We start from the raw sequence: 14,642 nt of genomic DNA, 5'->3' as shown, positions 1-14,642 counted from the left end.
TGTTTCTTAAATTCAGCCATTACCCCCTCAGCACTAACTCACAGCCTGCCCCGTAGCTGATGGCTAGAAAATTACTTGGGGGTGGGGGTGGGGGGTAGAAGGATGAAGGAGGGAGAGAGCGAGGGGAGAAACAAAAGAGAGAAAGCAAGGGTCCAAAGGGGCTCCTTTACTCTCCCCGATTCTCAGTCATTAGAAGGTGGCCCTGGCGTTGGAGGAGCAGGAGAGACCCTTCCTCCCATGACAACTCAATTAGATGTATGTTTTTCATCTCTCCCTGGGTGGGGCAGACTTTTTTTTCCCACCCCATGAATTCAGGCAGTGGGTTAAATAAGATTTCCCTTGAAGTCAAATGAATTAGCGCATCACACACAGGGACACACACACACACACACACACACACACACACACACACACGTTCTCCGGGGAACAATCTGCGGCTGCCCCCTGAACCCCACCCATCAGCCAGGTGCCTATCCGGGTCCGCGCGCCCAGGGACGCAGCCCCGGAGTGCGCACAGCTCGGCAGGTGCAGGCGCGCGGGGCGGTGGGCAGCGGGGCGGCTGCAGGCGCCCCTCGTGGGCCCGGCCCCCCGCCCCGCCCCGCCGGGGTTACCCGCGGGCCACTCCGCGCGCCTCAGAGTCTCCCCGAGCGCGGGCGGGCGGGCGCGCGGCTCCGCTCCGCGCCGTGCCTGGCTCTGTTCATTCATGATTGGTACCCGGCCCCCGAGAGCCAGCCCGAGCGCCGGGAGGGGAGCGCGGCGGGCGGCAGCAGGGGCGGGCGGAGCGCGGCTCCCGCACCGCACGCGCCACTGGCTCGGGAGCCTCGGCCGGCGGGCGCGCAGCCCCGTGTCCGGCTCCGAGCAGGCTGCGGGGCAGCGTCCTCGGCCCGGTTCCGAAGGCTCGCAGGGAGCCGCTGGCCCTGTGAGTCAGTGCATGTGCGGGGCTGAAGAAGGAAAGGAAAGGCTCCCAGCGCCCCAGCCCCACGCTCGCTGAATACCAAGCTGCAGGCGAGCTGCCGGGTGCTTTTTTTTTTTTTTTTTTTTTTCCCTCCTCCAATTCGGAGTAGAAGAGCCACACTGATTTCTTTCCAGGGGAGGGGAGGGGCAGGGCAAGGGGTCCCAAGTCGCACACAAGTCTTCACTGCCATGGGGGCCGTCATGGGCACCTTTTCATCTCTGCAAACCAAACAAAGGCGACCTTCTAAAGGTAAGCCACCTCCTTCTTCCTTTTGTTCCCCTGGCTGGGTTTGGGGTGCTTGGTGCTGAGCTGGGGTGTGCCACCTGCCTCCCTCGGCCTGGACCCTCCTCTCTACGAGGAGCAAGGGCAGGTGCTTGTATCCAAAGGAGTAAGAAACCTGGCGGGAGGTTTGGTGTGAATATCGTGAACACGCAGAGGAGGGAGCCAGAGTGGGCGCTGGCCCCAGGGCGGGTGGGGAGAGCCCCTCTGGGGTTCCAGGTGCCAGGACTCTCCTCCTGGAAATCTCTAGGAGCAGAAGAAGAGTGGGATTCACAGGTGGGGGTGACTGGATTGTCTGAGTGGAAATGTTGGGAAGCTCTTTCGGTTCCCATGACGGCCCTCGATTGTGCAACTGTGGGCACCCAGCGAGGGTGCTCACACACTCACACACTCCTCCGGGCGGCAGTGCTGGTGCAGACCTAGGAGTCCGTCATCAGGGAGAGGGTGCTCTGTCTGCCCACCCCAATAAACCTCTGCAAGCCAAAAGGAATCAGCTGGTGCCACGTGGTACAACTCCCAGGGCTCGTGTCCTGCTGCCTGGGGGCGTCATTAGGAGCGAGGGCATCACACAAGGGTGCTGCCATGCTCTGGAAACCGCCGGGAAGCTGAGGGCACTGTCAAGGTGTGAGGAAGCAGTGAGCTTCTGTCAGGGATTAGAAAGCGTGATACCCCCCTGTTCATAGCTGCTTTTCCCCAGCTGAAACATGCCCGGTCTCACCTGCGGGACAGTTGCCAAATGGGTCCATGTGAAGTTGGGGCAAACATGTTGCACCATAAGGGACTATGCAGGCTTCCTATCCAGCAGTTAGAAAGTTGGTTGTTGGAATGAAAGGACAGGATGCAGTTAGGAAGAAAGAAAATGATGGGTTTTGTTTTCTTTCGTTTAATGCTCAAATCTTATGGTGAATGGTAGAAGGATTTTAAGTAACCTGACACTTAAATCTTCAAGTTCTGCCATTGGAGCTCAGGTTCTGATTACAGGTCGGGGCTAGAGTTCCCAACCTTTATGCTGGGTGATTAGAACTGTATTAAGGTAAGGGTGGACCCCAAGGTGCTCAGTGAGTCTGCTCTTAGGACTTGCTTGGTCTCTTCTGACTCATTAGGCAAATCTGCATCAGAGTTCCCCATGAGTAACCTGTCCTCAAAGTGTCCAGGCCTCTGCCCCAGCTCCCAGAGACATCAGGCAGGCTAAGCGCTGAGGAATGAGATCTCCGGGTGTAGATCTTAGGTGATAAAGCTGGATTGGTGTTTACATCCTAGAACACGGGTCTAGGGCCACATGAGTTACGAATCCTTCTGGCAGGGAAAGGTCTGCTTGCCCTTTTGCCAGTCTTGGGCAGGTGGGGTCTGCAAGCCTAGACCCAGGTCCTTGACATTCAGAGCCCTGCTTCTCACAGATCCTCAGATACTACTTGTGTGGGAACAGAATTCAGCCCCAAACCCCCATCATTTATCTGACCATTGTGAGGTCCCAGAGGGCAGGGGACTGTGGAACAAGAGACCCAGAGATTTGCTTTAAAATATTTTCAATGCCTGTGGCTCTTCGGGGAGGCAGCTAGGTGTCACAGAAAGATCTTGAGCTCTGGAGTCTGGTGGGGTCAGGGCATGCATCCCGGCTTCATCACTCCCTCCTTCTGAGATCTCAGGCCAGCCTTCACCTCTCTCAGCCTGTTTTCTCATCCATAAAGTGGATGAGAATACCACCTCCAGGCAGGAAACTGGTGGGGGAGTAGAGGGAGGGAGGACCCTGTTTCATATACAGTGTGGGCTGAGCCACAGGGACCCAAGGAGGTTGTTGTAAGGACATGAAAATATGAAGGATGGATATGAAGCTCCTTGCACAGGGTTGGGCAAAGATTAAGAGCTCAGACATTCCCTTCTCCTACACAAAATTCCAGGTTGCCCCGGTGAATTCCCAGAGGCCAGAGCTCTTTGCTCTCTCTGAGAACCCTGAGAAAGAGAAGAGGGGGTGACAGCATTCAGTGAGCCCTCCCTTACTGTGTGCCTGGCACAGTGTGGGGCGCTTTTTTCTGCACTTTCTTATTTAACTCTCACAACAATGCTTGTCTGAAGCTCCCAGCAGGTCAAGGCTATTGGGCAGGCTGCCATGACAAGCTGCCCCATCCCTAAGTGGTCAGCCCCTCTTGCACAGAGTTCCACCACGCTGGCTGAATTGTCCAGGGCTCCAGCCGTGTACATTTCTCCCGGCATTTGCCCTGATCAGTCTTATCTCACCATCTTCCTCTGTGGAATGCTGATCAGCAGAAGACCCTTCCTGCAGAGGGAGGTGACTTGGAAACGGGCTGAGGAGGCCGGTGGTCAGGGGCCACTTCCTGGTCAGGTCCCTTACCCCCTCGGGGCCTCAGTTTCTCCTCAGGTTCCATCCTGTTCTCAAATTTGAAGATTTTCCTTGCTGATACTCTTACTGGAACTGCTACTATGATCTCTGAGACATCAGGCTCAGATCTAAATAGAAGCAGTCAGAAGAGGGTGGTGGAGGTATTCGATTCAGGAATTGATCTCCCTGCTGGGTTCAAATCCAGGCTCCACCACTGACTGGCCTTGTTTTCCTCAACTGTAAAACAGGGACAGTAGTAGTTACTGTCTTAAAATCGCTGCTGTGTTGTGTGGATGTCAGGGATAATGCAAGTCAAATGATCAGCACAAGCTCTGCTGTGTAGTAAGTGGTCAGCAAATTTTAGCTACTGTTCAATTTATGGCTCTCCTGTTTGTGGCTTCCAAATGCCTAGAATAAGGCCATCCTGGAAGTAGGCAGTGCCTCTGGGAGTCCTAACAGCTCATTTCTGGAGCCCTCTTCCAGTGCCATCCAGGTAACTAGGACCCAAAACCCTAGATGCAAAGATGCTGGTCCTGTTACTGCAGCCCCCACTGACCTCTGCGCTGTGGCTGAAAACAACATAGCCTGCTGAACAAATGCCCTGCATGTTTCCAAACTATAATTTGGTAGCACATATACATTTTTTTTTTAAGTAGGGCAAAAGCTCCACGTGATTAGTGCCGAGAGAGAGATGCACCTAGCCTAAGCTGGGCGTTCAAGGAGAACTTCCTGAAGGCAGCTGAAATCCAAATTAGTTTAAGAACTGTGTCACTGAATAAAAGCATTCGAAATTCATTTTCTTTCTCTGTTTGGGATCTTTGTCTTTAATTAAGAAGGAGAAAAGCCCTGCTTTGGGGGGTTCAGCCTCTGCATCCCAGTCCTAGGTAGAATTTCTGGCTCCCAGAGTTTCGTATGTACTTTTCATGCCTGCTTTGGGCTTTAAAGACTAAGTGTGAAGGGTTGGGGTGGGGGGTCGCCAGAGAAGGATGATGTGGGCACAGCTACTGGGCCTGTGGGGGGCAAGAGAGTTTAGCGAGAACATCGCCTGACCAAGGTCATCATAGTGGAGATTTTTACCTATAAACAAATGGGTGACCGATCCTCCACTACCAAGGGAAAGCATTCAGAACCTTCAGGAAGGTCTGAGCTTGTGATCTCCAGAGTGCTCATTGAACAGATGAGCAGACTAAATCCCACAGCTGTCCAGTGCTTTTTCTAAGACCACCTGGCAAGTTAGAGACAAATATGGGACTGGTTCCCTGATGCCTAGATCAGTGAGCACTTTGGAGAATTTATGGGACCAGAGGATTCCTGATGGAGCTGCATTTGTAGTTTATTAATCGGGCAGCACATTCAACCCAGAAGATCTGGGAGACCAAGGAGAGGCAGTGATGCGGAGAGAAGCAGTAGCTCTGCTGTCACACAGCCCTTGTCTCAAAGGACCTTTGGCACACCATTTGACCTTGGAAATGCCGGTTTCCTGATGTCTAAGGGAGGCATACTACCTTACAGACATGTTCGTGCTGGGCGGTGTCACCTGCTTCCATGTCTTTGTCCATCCTTTTCACTCTGTGTTACCCTTATCCCCATCTCCTAGTCCAATAGTTATCATTCCACCCATATCCCAAGACCTCACTCAGTTGTTTCTGCAGTCAAGAAGGCTTCCCAAGGCCCCGGGAAGCAATGATTTCTCCCATCTAAGTTCCCCAATTTTTTAAGGTGTGCCTTCTCATGACTCTCGAGTCATGCATTGAACTGGGCACTAGATGGAGGTGTTAACCCCTCCCTCGCCCCCCACCCGCCCCCCCCCCCCCCCCCCGCCACTCCAGAGTGTCAGCTTCTTGCAGGGAGCTCGTCTGAATCATTCCTCACAATCCCCAGCTTGGTTTCTTGCACATAGTAGGTATTCAAAACATCTTTTCTGGAGGAAGTTATAAATAATGGAATGGCTGGCCGATTTATTTTCTAGAATTGCAGACCTTGCAGGAAAAGTTAGCTTCCCACTGGAATTTCAGTTACCAGCCCTCTGCCTGGAATGAATTCTCTTATTTGGTCTGCTGGCTTTGAATTGGCTTTGTCCAAGAAATGTACTGAATCTGTTTACCATTTAGCAGGGAGATGCTGAGAACAGTGTTCCTACTCCCTAGCTCCTGATAGTCACAAAAGGATGAGGAGACCACACCCAGTGCCAGGCACAGTTCTTGGGCCCTCTATTGCAGAAGAAAGTCAACAGTGAACAGAAAGAGGGAGGTGGAAAGACTGAAAGATAGAAGTGAGGGACTACTGTTTAAAATGAGGCTTTCAAATATATGTTAAGGAAAAAAAAAAAGAAGAAGAAGAAGGTAGCAGGAGGGGAAGAATGAAGTGGGGGAAATCAGAGGGGTAGACAAACCATGAGAGACGATGGACTCTGAAAAACAAACTGAGGGTTCTAGAGGGGAGGGGGGTGGGAGGATGGGTTAGCCTGGTGGTGGGTATTGAGGGGGGCACATTCTGCATGGAGCACTGGGGGTTATGCACAAACAATGAATCATGGAACACTACATCTAAAACTAATGATGTAATGTATGGGGATTAACATAAGAATAAAAATAAATAAATAAATAAATAAATAAAATAAATAAATAAAATGAGGCTTTCAGCCCAGTACCTGGCAAGGGACCCAGTCTTGGACCTCATCGGATACCTAGAAGGGCTTTGCTCAATAAATGCTTCGTAAATGTGCAAATGAACAGTGAGTGCGTGTGTCAACAAGTGAGTGAAAGAATGGGTGATTGAATGAATGGGGGAATAAATAAATGAATTAATGAAAGGAAGCAAAGGAAGTATCGAATGAATGCAGAAAGGAATGATTGAAGATATGAAAGCATGCAGGAATGAATGGATCCATCAGTTAATGAATGAGCAGTGAAGTCCTAGGAGGGCTATAATGAAAGACTGTCTGCATGAAGAGCATTGATTGTCATGCTACTCCAATGCTGGATCTAAGCAGTCTACCATGAAACTTGGAAGGAGTCAAGGGTACAGGAAGCCCTGGTATAGATAATTAATAGTAAACTCAGAGCAAGAGCTTCTTAGAAAGCTAAAAATTATAAATTCAGTCAAGAAGAGTCCTGGTAGTTTTTGGATATCAGTAGGTGTGTAGTGTTTTGGGGAAAGGTGAGAAGATGGGAAAGTATCTCTACTTTCACTCTTTTGTTGATTCGTTAAAAAAAAAAAAAAAAACTAAAACAAGGACTTGTCCAGAATGGCCTCCCTTGTATTTCAGGTTCATGTTTACCTTGTCTGGGTGAAATCAGGAACCTGTATATTTGTCTACCCATTTATTTGTTCCCTAAGCAATCTCTTAAGTATCCTTCAGCATTGCTTCCCTGATGTTACCTCTGCCCAAGGTTCACTCTGGCTCCCGCTCACCCTCCACCTCCACCTCCCCATTCACCTGGTGAACTCCTACACATCCTTCAGGACCTCATTCAGTGTCACCCTCTCCCAGGCTCCTGCAGGCAGAGCACATCTCTCCGTCCCCTGTTACTTCTGCAAGTAACAGGGCTTGCAGAAGTGTTGCGGCTTCCCCTTGCTGTAATCGTGAACATTATGTCATTATGGATTCATACACTTATCTTTCTGACTAGCTCTAAGGTAAAGAATCTTATTCCAGGGTTTCTGGCAGGCCTGATATTGGGTCCAGAGTTGACGGATGTTGGCTCTGTGGAGGTAAGGATGGATGGATCACGGTGTGTGTTCTTGATGGCTCCAACTAGGGCAGGAATGTGGCGGCACAGATGAGAAATCCGGGTCTGCTCGTGGGGAGAGAAATCCGGGTCTGCTCGTGGGGAGAAGCGCTGCAAAGTTCTGCATAATGGCCCTGGAGTTGATGTTCCCATTCATCAGGCAGAGAACGAGCAGTGTTTAGGAGAGAGAGGGAGAAGAGGAGAGAGAGAGACTGAGAGTCTTGGGACCTTCAAACAAAGTTGACTTATCTTTAAATGCTTCCCCTCCCTCCAGGGAGTATTTTAAATGGGTCACCTTCGGGGAGTTGCTGTAATCATTTGGGATATGGCTGGCTTCCTATACCCTAGCAATGGGAGCAGAATTCTGGATTAATTCTTGTGATTCCGGGCCAGGCAGGAATCCTCACTGGGGCAGTGGGGGAAATGGGAACCACACTCCACTCAAACCAGGGGACTAGAAACAGGATTGCAAAAAAAAAAAAAAAAAAAAATGGTTAGGACCACTGCAGGAAAGTAAGACCTGGGTTTAAACTCTGGCTCTGTGACTCCTTAGCTGCACCTCTCTGGGCCTGAGTTTCCTCCTCTGCAAAATGGGGACAATGACTGTGCCTCCCTTACAGGGCTGTATATGGGGTCAAGGAGGTGGTGAACACAGTGCTTCACATAAGGTGCGATGATTTTAGCAGCTCGGGGTAGTACTGGCTTTGCTGCTCCTTTATCCCATCTCAGAGCAGGCCCTTCCTCCTCTGTTGCTTCATCTGCACCGTGACTGGGCAGTCCTTGGCAAGCTCTGTCCCTTCGAACTGCAGCCTCTGATTCCATCCCTCTGGGGCCCAGAGCTATCACAACCCTGGCCCCTGGAGTCCCTCGCAGTTTCTCTGATAACTCCTATGGGAAGTTGGCAATGGTAGATGATGAAATTCCCAATGGTGAGATAGGAAAATGGGGATCATCTGCCAGGGTGAATAATAGTAGCTGATGTTGACTGCTCTTGTCTGCCAGGCACCTTGCTCGGCCCTTTCCTACGTTATTTTATTAACCTCTTCCCAGCCCTGGAGGACAGACCCTATTACAGCTCCCATTTTGCAGGTGAGGAACTGAGGTTCTAAGAAGGGAAGCTCCTTGCCCAGGGTCACACAGCTGGTGGATAGCAGTGCCCAGTTCTGGCTGACCCCAGAGCCTGAGCTCTTAGGCACCACACCATCCCCCTCCCCTCCTGGCCTCGCCTCAAGGAAGAACAGCCCAAATGGGGAATGTGGATCTTGGGGAGAAGGCATTCAGGGATAGACCTCATTAGCCATACAGAACAACTGAGCCATCTGCAGGCCCTGAGCAAAATGCTTTTAGCCTCATCTCAAACCACCCTTGGATCTGTTTCCATTTAATCTAACACTGCAAAAGCCTAAATATGAAATGATTGGGGGCAGAAGGCCAATTAGCAAATTCATTAATAGGATTAAACATCGCTTCTCTGCTCTAATCATTTATGTGAACTAAATTCTTTTCCCTTTGTTGCAGCCATCATTGCCTGGGATCAAGCACTTAAATCTCCAAGGATGTTAGGATTTCAGACCTTCTGATTTGGGAACCCAAATCAGTCAGTGTCTTCACATGGTCCAGAGAGGCAGGGAGGGGTCAGTCAGTTGATGGGTGGTCATTGCTAGAAAGGAAACCCACACGAGACCTTGCTGGTGTTCCTTTCTGTCCTTGGCCACAGCTTGGCCTACATCTGTATGACACATCTGCAGGTGATGTGGCAGTTATGGGCATATATTCCCGGACCTGGCTACAAACCCTGGCTCTGCCGCTTGTTAGCCCTGTGACCTCAAGCAGGCCCCTCTCCTCTGTGAACCTTCATTGCTACATCTAGAAAATTGGGATGTTGATAGTAATTCCCTGCAAGGTTGTTAGGAGGCTGAGGCAGCCTCGGTGCCACGTGGGAGCTTTGTTAGAAATGCAGTCTCAGGTCCCGACTGGATCAGATCTTGCATTTTACTACAATCTCCAGGTGGCTTCTGGGCCCACTGACCTAGAGCACAGATTATGGTACGTATGTATGTGCTTATGTGTATATGTGTAAGTTTACATGTCAAGCCCGAAGGGGCCTTTGAAGCCTCCTGGTTCAAGTCTCATTTAAGATAACAAAACGGAGCCCCAAGGAGGTCAATGGTTTGCCCATAGTCACGCAGCTCGAGCATCCGATCTGGGATCTGAACCCTAGCCCTCCCCAGTCCTGCTTGTCTTCACATGAATTGCTATGAAGTCAGATCTCCCCAGATGAACATTTCTTCAATCGAGCTTTTCTTTCACTCTTTTTTAAATAAAACAGAAGTGCAGGGCTCTATATGCCCATTAAGTTTTAATTTGCTAAATTAAAATGTTATTCCAACCAAGTGAGATCCTGAATCTTGATTCTACCAGCCCTCACCTTAGCTGTACCTCCAAGTTCTGTGCTACGTGAAGATATGACAAGGAGGCTTTCTGAGCCTTCAGCGAGTTGTATCTCAGACATGGGCCAGAACAGAGGGCAGGCAGAGCCTTGCGGACTAAAGACCTCTCTCCACAAGGAATTTCCTTGATAATGCTCTGAATCGCAGAGCAGGGTGGCAGCCTGGTTTCTGTACAAAGCCTTGGTATGGGATTTGAACCCAGAAGGTATGATGGAGTTAGTAAGAGTCTAATAGACAAAGGAAGAGCCTGAAGCATGAAGTTAAATGCCTTTTCCATGGGGTATAGTAGGGCCTCTCTGTTGGAAAACCAACAAGCAATCCTCCTAGCTGTCATAGGAAGCTTCCTGCACTAAATGGTTAAGCGGGACTCGTCCAGGGTCAATAGGCTTGTTTGGGATAGAAATTGGAGGGATAGGGAAGCATTGCTTGAGGAGGGATTCGAATTTTTTCAAGGCCTGTATGTCCCAGACCCTTCTGCATACCTGATCTCCTTTAACTTGTACAATAGCCCTGTGATGGTTGTAGTGTTAGTCTCCCTTTGCAAATCGGGAAACTGAGGTTCAGGGAGGTTCTATGATTGTCTAGTGACTAAAGAGCAAGGATTTGAAGCTTATCTGATACCAAGGCACCCCACCACATGGACTCCCCCTCCAGCCTGAGGCCACACCCAGGACAAGCAGACCTCGGATGCCCTAGAAGGCATTGAACAACAGCGGCTAGCTTCTGAGCCCCTGGGAACCAAACGTGACAGCCACCAGCCTCCCGTTGGCCCTGTCACCTCCTCACTCATGCAGACCCTGCACCCGAAGAGAAAGGAGGGCTCTGCTGACAGCTGAGGGAGGGTTCTAGAGGCCCCGCAGCACCCGGCTTCCGTGTTGGGCTGAGCCTGCACCTCTCTCCATCCCTGGCACTCACCCGTGTACCACTCTCCCAGATGGCCAAACTTCACACTCAGCAGGGGTGTCTTCCAGAGGTTTCCCTGCTTACCTAGTGGGGGCAGCATGGGGCTCACTTCCTTCCCTTTCTCCTTTGCATACTGCCAGCACTGGGCTAGATTAGGATTCTAAGCCTTGAAGGTCCTACAGCTAACATGATTTATTGCCCCCTTCCCCCACCTTACCAACTACCACTTAGACGGTTCACAACAGAAACAGTAAAATAAGTCTAAGGAAGTTAAATGAAATTTGGATTTTTTTTCCATGATGACTACTTTGGTAATTTAAAAAAAAATAGATAATACACTTTCAAAACACTTTTTTTTTCCCACAATTTTTGGTGCTTCTACTTTGCTGGTACTTTAAGCATCTCTTGAATGAGCCTGTTGTGTATTTTTGCATCAGAGTGGGAACCAGACAGGAAAAAGAAAAAAAAAAATCTGTATTGAGGACTTACTATGTGCCAGGAGCTATGCAAGATGTTGACAAATATAACAATAATAACACAAGTATTATTTTAAAAGCTCTCATAATAATAAGAAAAAGAATAGTAAAAGCAAATGGCTCTTATTTTTTTAATTTTTTATTTTTATGTTAATCACCATACATTACATCATTAGTTTTTGATGTAGTGTTCCGTGATTCATTGTTTGTGCATAACACCCAGTGCTCCATGCAGAATGTGCCCTCCTCAATACCCATCACCAGGCTAACCCATCCTCCCACCCCCCTCCCCTCTAGAACCCTCAGTTTGTTTTTCAGAGTCCATCGTCTCTCATGGTTTGTCTACCCCTCCGATTTCCCCCCCTTATTCTTCCCCTCCTGCTACCTTCTTTTTTTTTTTTCTTAACATATATTGTATTATTTGTTTCAGAGGTACAGATCTGTGATTCAACAGTCTTGCACAATTCACAGAGCTCACCATAGCACATACCCTCCCCAATGTCTATCACCCAGCCACCCCATCCCTCCCACCCCCACTGCTCCAGCAACCCTCAGTTTGTTTCCTGAGATTAAGAATTCCTCATATCAGTGAGGTCATATAATACATGTCTTTCTCTGATTGACTTATTTCACACAGCGTAACACCCTCCAGTTCCATCCATGTCGTTGCAAATGGCAAGATCTTATTCCTTTTGATGGCTGCATAATATTCCATTGTATATATATATGCCACATCTTCTTTATCCATTCATCTGTCGATGGACATCTTGGCTCTTTCCACAGTTTGGCTATTGTGGACATTGCTGCTATAAACATTGGGGTGCACGTATATAGCATTTTTTGCCAAGTACTATTCTAAGTGCTTTTGATATATTAAACTAATTTAATCCTTACAACAACCCAATCCTATGGTTATCTCCATATAACACATGAAATCTCTTATTCTGAGAAGTAGCATTCAGTCCCCCATTTTATAGATAAAGAAGCTGTAGCTCAGGAGGAAGTGACTTGGCTAAGCCCCTCCAGACGGCTGGTGGAAGAGCCAGGAGTCCCACCAACTCTGACCGGCTCTAAATGCAGATATGTGTTCCCCCACCCCTGGGTGCATTATAAGCAGGGGGGTGGGAGGGTCTGGGACTAAAGACTGAGTATTGAATCCTGTCCTGACTTTTTCAGGAGCACCCTCCACTCCGCACTACCTATTCCCCTATTCCTTCTGCCCTCACCTTGTGCGACTATTCCGCCATCCCTGGGTCTTCATAACCTTCCAGAACAACCACTCTGTGCATTGGTCCACATCGTATAGCCTGTACTGGAGCTAAGTCAGGGTTCCTATCTCCCCCCACCACCACCAAGAAAGAAGCTGCCGGAGGAGATTAGTGGTGTAAGATACTGTCTTTGCCCTCAAGGAGCTTCATTCTGATGACAATAATATTAACAACAAATCTTTAGAGCTCCAACTATGTGCCAGACACTTTAGCAGCTTGGTTTTATTTAGGCCTTATAGCACCACAAGGAAGTCAGCATTATTACTGGGCTCTGTACAGATAAGGAAACTGAAGAACAGAGGACATAAAGAAATGTCCAATGTCTCACCTCTTGGAAGTGGCCAAGCCAGCATTTGAACACTGATGGTTTGACTCAGCGCCTGCCCACTTAATCACCAGGCTAGACTGTATCTGAGCATCGACTTATACTCAGTTGCAGATTGTGTTACACCGTGGGGGTTCAGAAGAGGAAAGGGCATCTCTATCTGAGGGTGGGGCTGAAGAATCAAGGAGGAGGCCTGAAAGAAGTGGCATTTGAGGCTGATTAAAGAGCAAAAGCTGGGCCTGTGCAGGAATGTAGGTTAATAAAACTCTAGGCAGAAGGAATAGTATAAGCAACATCTTTGAGGTAGACGACAAGAAAGGAGAAGGAATAAAAACGACAGTGATGTTTTTGCACTTTTGTGACTTGGAGGAAATCAGTAGAAATTCATCATTAGAAATGTGAGGGAACAGAATGGAGGCAGAGACCAGAGTCAGGTGTCCATATTCAGAAAGGTCGGGGGGGGGGGTGTGCGCGGTCCTGAAAGGTAGTAGAAAGGAAGGATGAGGAGAGGACAAAGAAAGTGGGGACCAAGACCGTCTCCTCTCACCCTCACCCTGTCTTCCCAGAAGTCCCCCAGGGATCACTTCAGCCCACAGCTGCTCCCCCCTTCCCCCCTCCCAGTGCACTTGCTGTTTGTCCTACATGATTTAGCAATTGATTGCCTTGAATTGCTCTATAATCACTCCCTGTAAACATGCTCTGGCTCTTTAGTAAGAGTACACTTTCCTCAAAGACTGGAACCTTTCTTTCTGCCCTTCTGAGCTTCTCCAATGAGTCCAACACCAGTCTGGGCACCTGATTGGGCACTTGGTGGCTTGAATTAACATTTCACTGAGATGCACCAGGACTTGGGATTCCCTAATTGGGATTAATGTAGCAAAGAAGCCTGGGCACAACGTTGAGGCTCCCCTCAGCATATCCACAGGATCTGAACCACCAAAGGCAGTGGTTTCATGCAAAAACATGGAGCATTGGAGGTAAATTCGTAACAGCTTAGAGTTGATAGAAAAGGTATGTTGAGTGAAATAGAACTGAAGGCCAGTCCTGGCTTACCCTTTACAAGCTGTGTGGTTGAAGCAAATTGTTTGACCCCCCTCTGTATGTCCATTTCTTCATCTATGAAATAACAGCAATCATGATATCAACTCATGGGGTTCTCATGGGGATTGAATGAGATCACGTGAATGCAAGTGTTTATAAACTGTAAAGCAATGCATAAATGGTGGGTATTAATAGGTAGAGGATGATAATGATCACAGGTGTAGGATTTGCTTTTGATGGTGGTGGTGATGATGCTCACGGCGGTGATGGTGGTGTTGGTGGTAGCAACGATGATGGTGATAGCTGATGGTGGAGATCTGAGGCTATCCTTTGCTTTGTTCAATCTATCTTCTTTAACTAGTCTACACAGAAGGATTTCTAACCCTGAGAATTTGCATTCCCCCAGATACATTTGTCAACAGTAGGAAAGAATAAGACACATCAGTTCATGCCTCTAGATTTATCCATGGTTGGCACTTTCAGAATCGTTTTCATACAGTCTGCCTTCATGACACTTGCATTCTCAGGACAAAGCATAGTGCCGTGCCTGCTACATAGCCAGTCTTCAATAAATATTTGTGGAATGAAAAAGTAAACTTGCAGGAAAACATAGGCTATACTCTTGGATGAACTCATCAGATTTAAATGTCCCGCTTCCAAAGGTATGCAGGGTGGTCAGGCGGCTCCCTATTCCGTCAGAATGCACCTGCACCCACACCATGACCAGCATGGGAAGCACAGCCACCCTTCTATTCTGACAGCTGGGGAAGACTTCCTGGGAACCCCCTGGATGTCACCCTGGCCTGACCACATTCTGCCCTGATTCTGCGCTGACTGAGCACAAGGAAGAGTGGAGAAAATGGCATCTCCCACCAG

General features: G+C 48.8%; 1 protein-coding gene across 5 annotated transcripts in view; it reads left to right on the top strand.

The window, feature by feature from the left end:
* The window catches only part of KCNIP1 (potassium voltage-gated channel interacting protein 1), a 330,114-nt gene that overhangs the window by 124,347 nt on the left and 191,125 nt on the right, over positions 1 to 14,642 (top strand). For 2 of the 5 annotated variants that reach the window (XM_044916842.1, XM_044916844.1), the window contains exon 1: positions 1,144 to 1,204. The exons of 2 other annotated variants lie outside the window; for them this stretch is intronic. In XM_044916842.1, coding sequence (XP_044772777.1) covers positions 1,144 to 1,204 — 61 coding nt within the window. Of the gene's footprint in view, positions 1 to 962; positions 1,205 to 14,642 lie in introns of those variants that run through there. One more of the 5 variants, XM_044916843.1, reaches the window with a different exon arrangement.

This window comes from Neomonachus schauinslandi, chromosome 7 (assembly GCF_002201575.2).
Source record: "Neomonachus schauinslandi chromosome 7, ASM220157v2, whole genome shotgun sequence".
Classification (NCBI taxonomy): Eukaryota; Metazoa; Chordata; class Mammalia; order Carnivora; family Phocidae; genus Neomonachus; species Neomonachus schauinslandi.
The sequence above is the reverse complement of the archived record's forward strand: the minus strand, read 5'-3'. Positions and strand labels throughout refer to the sequence as shown.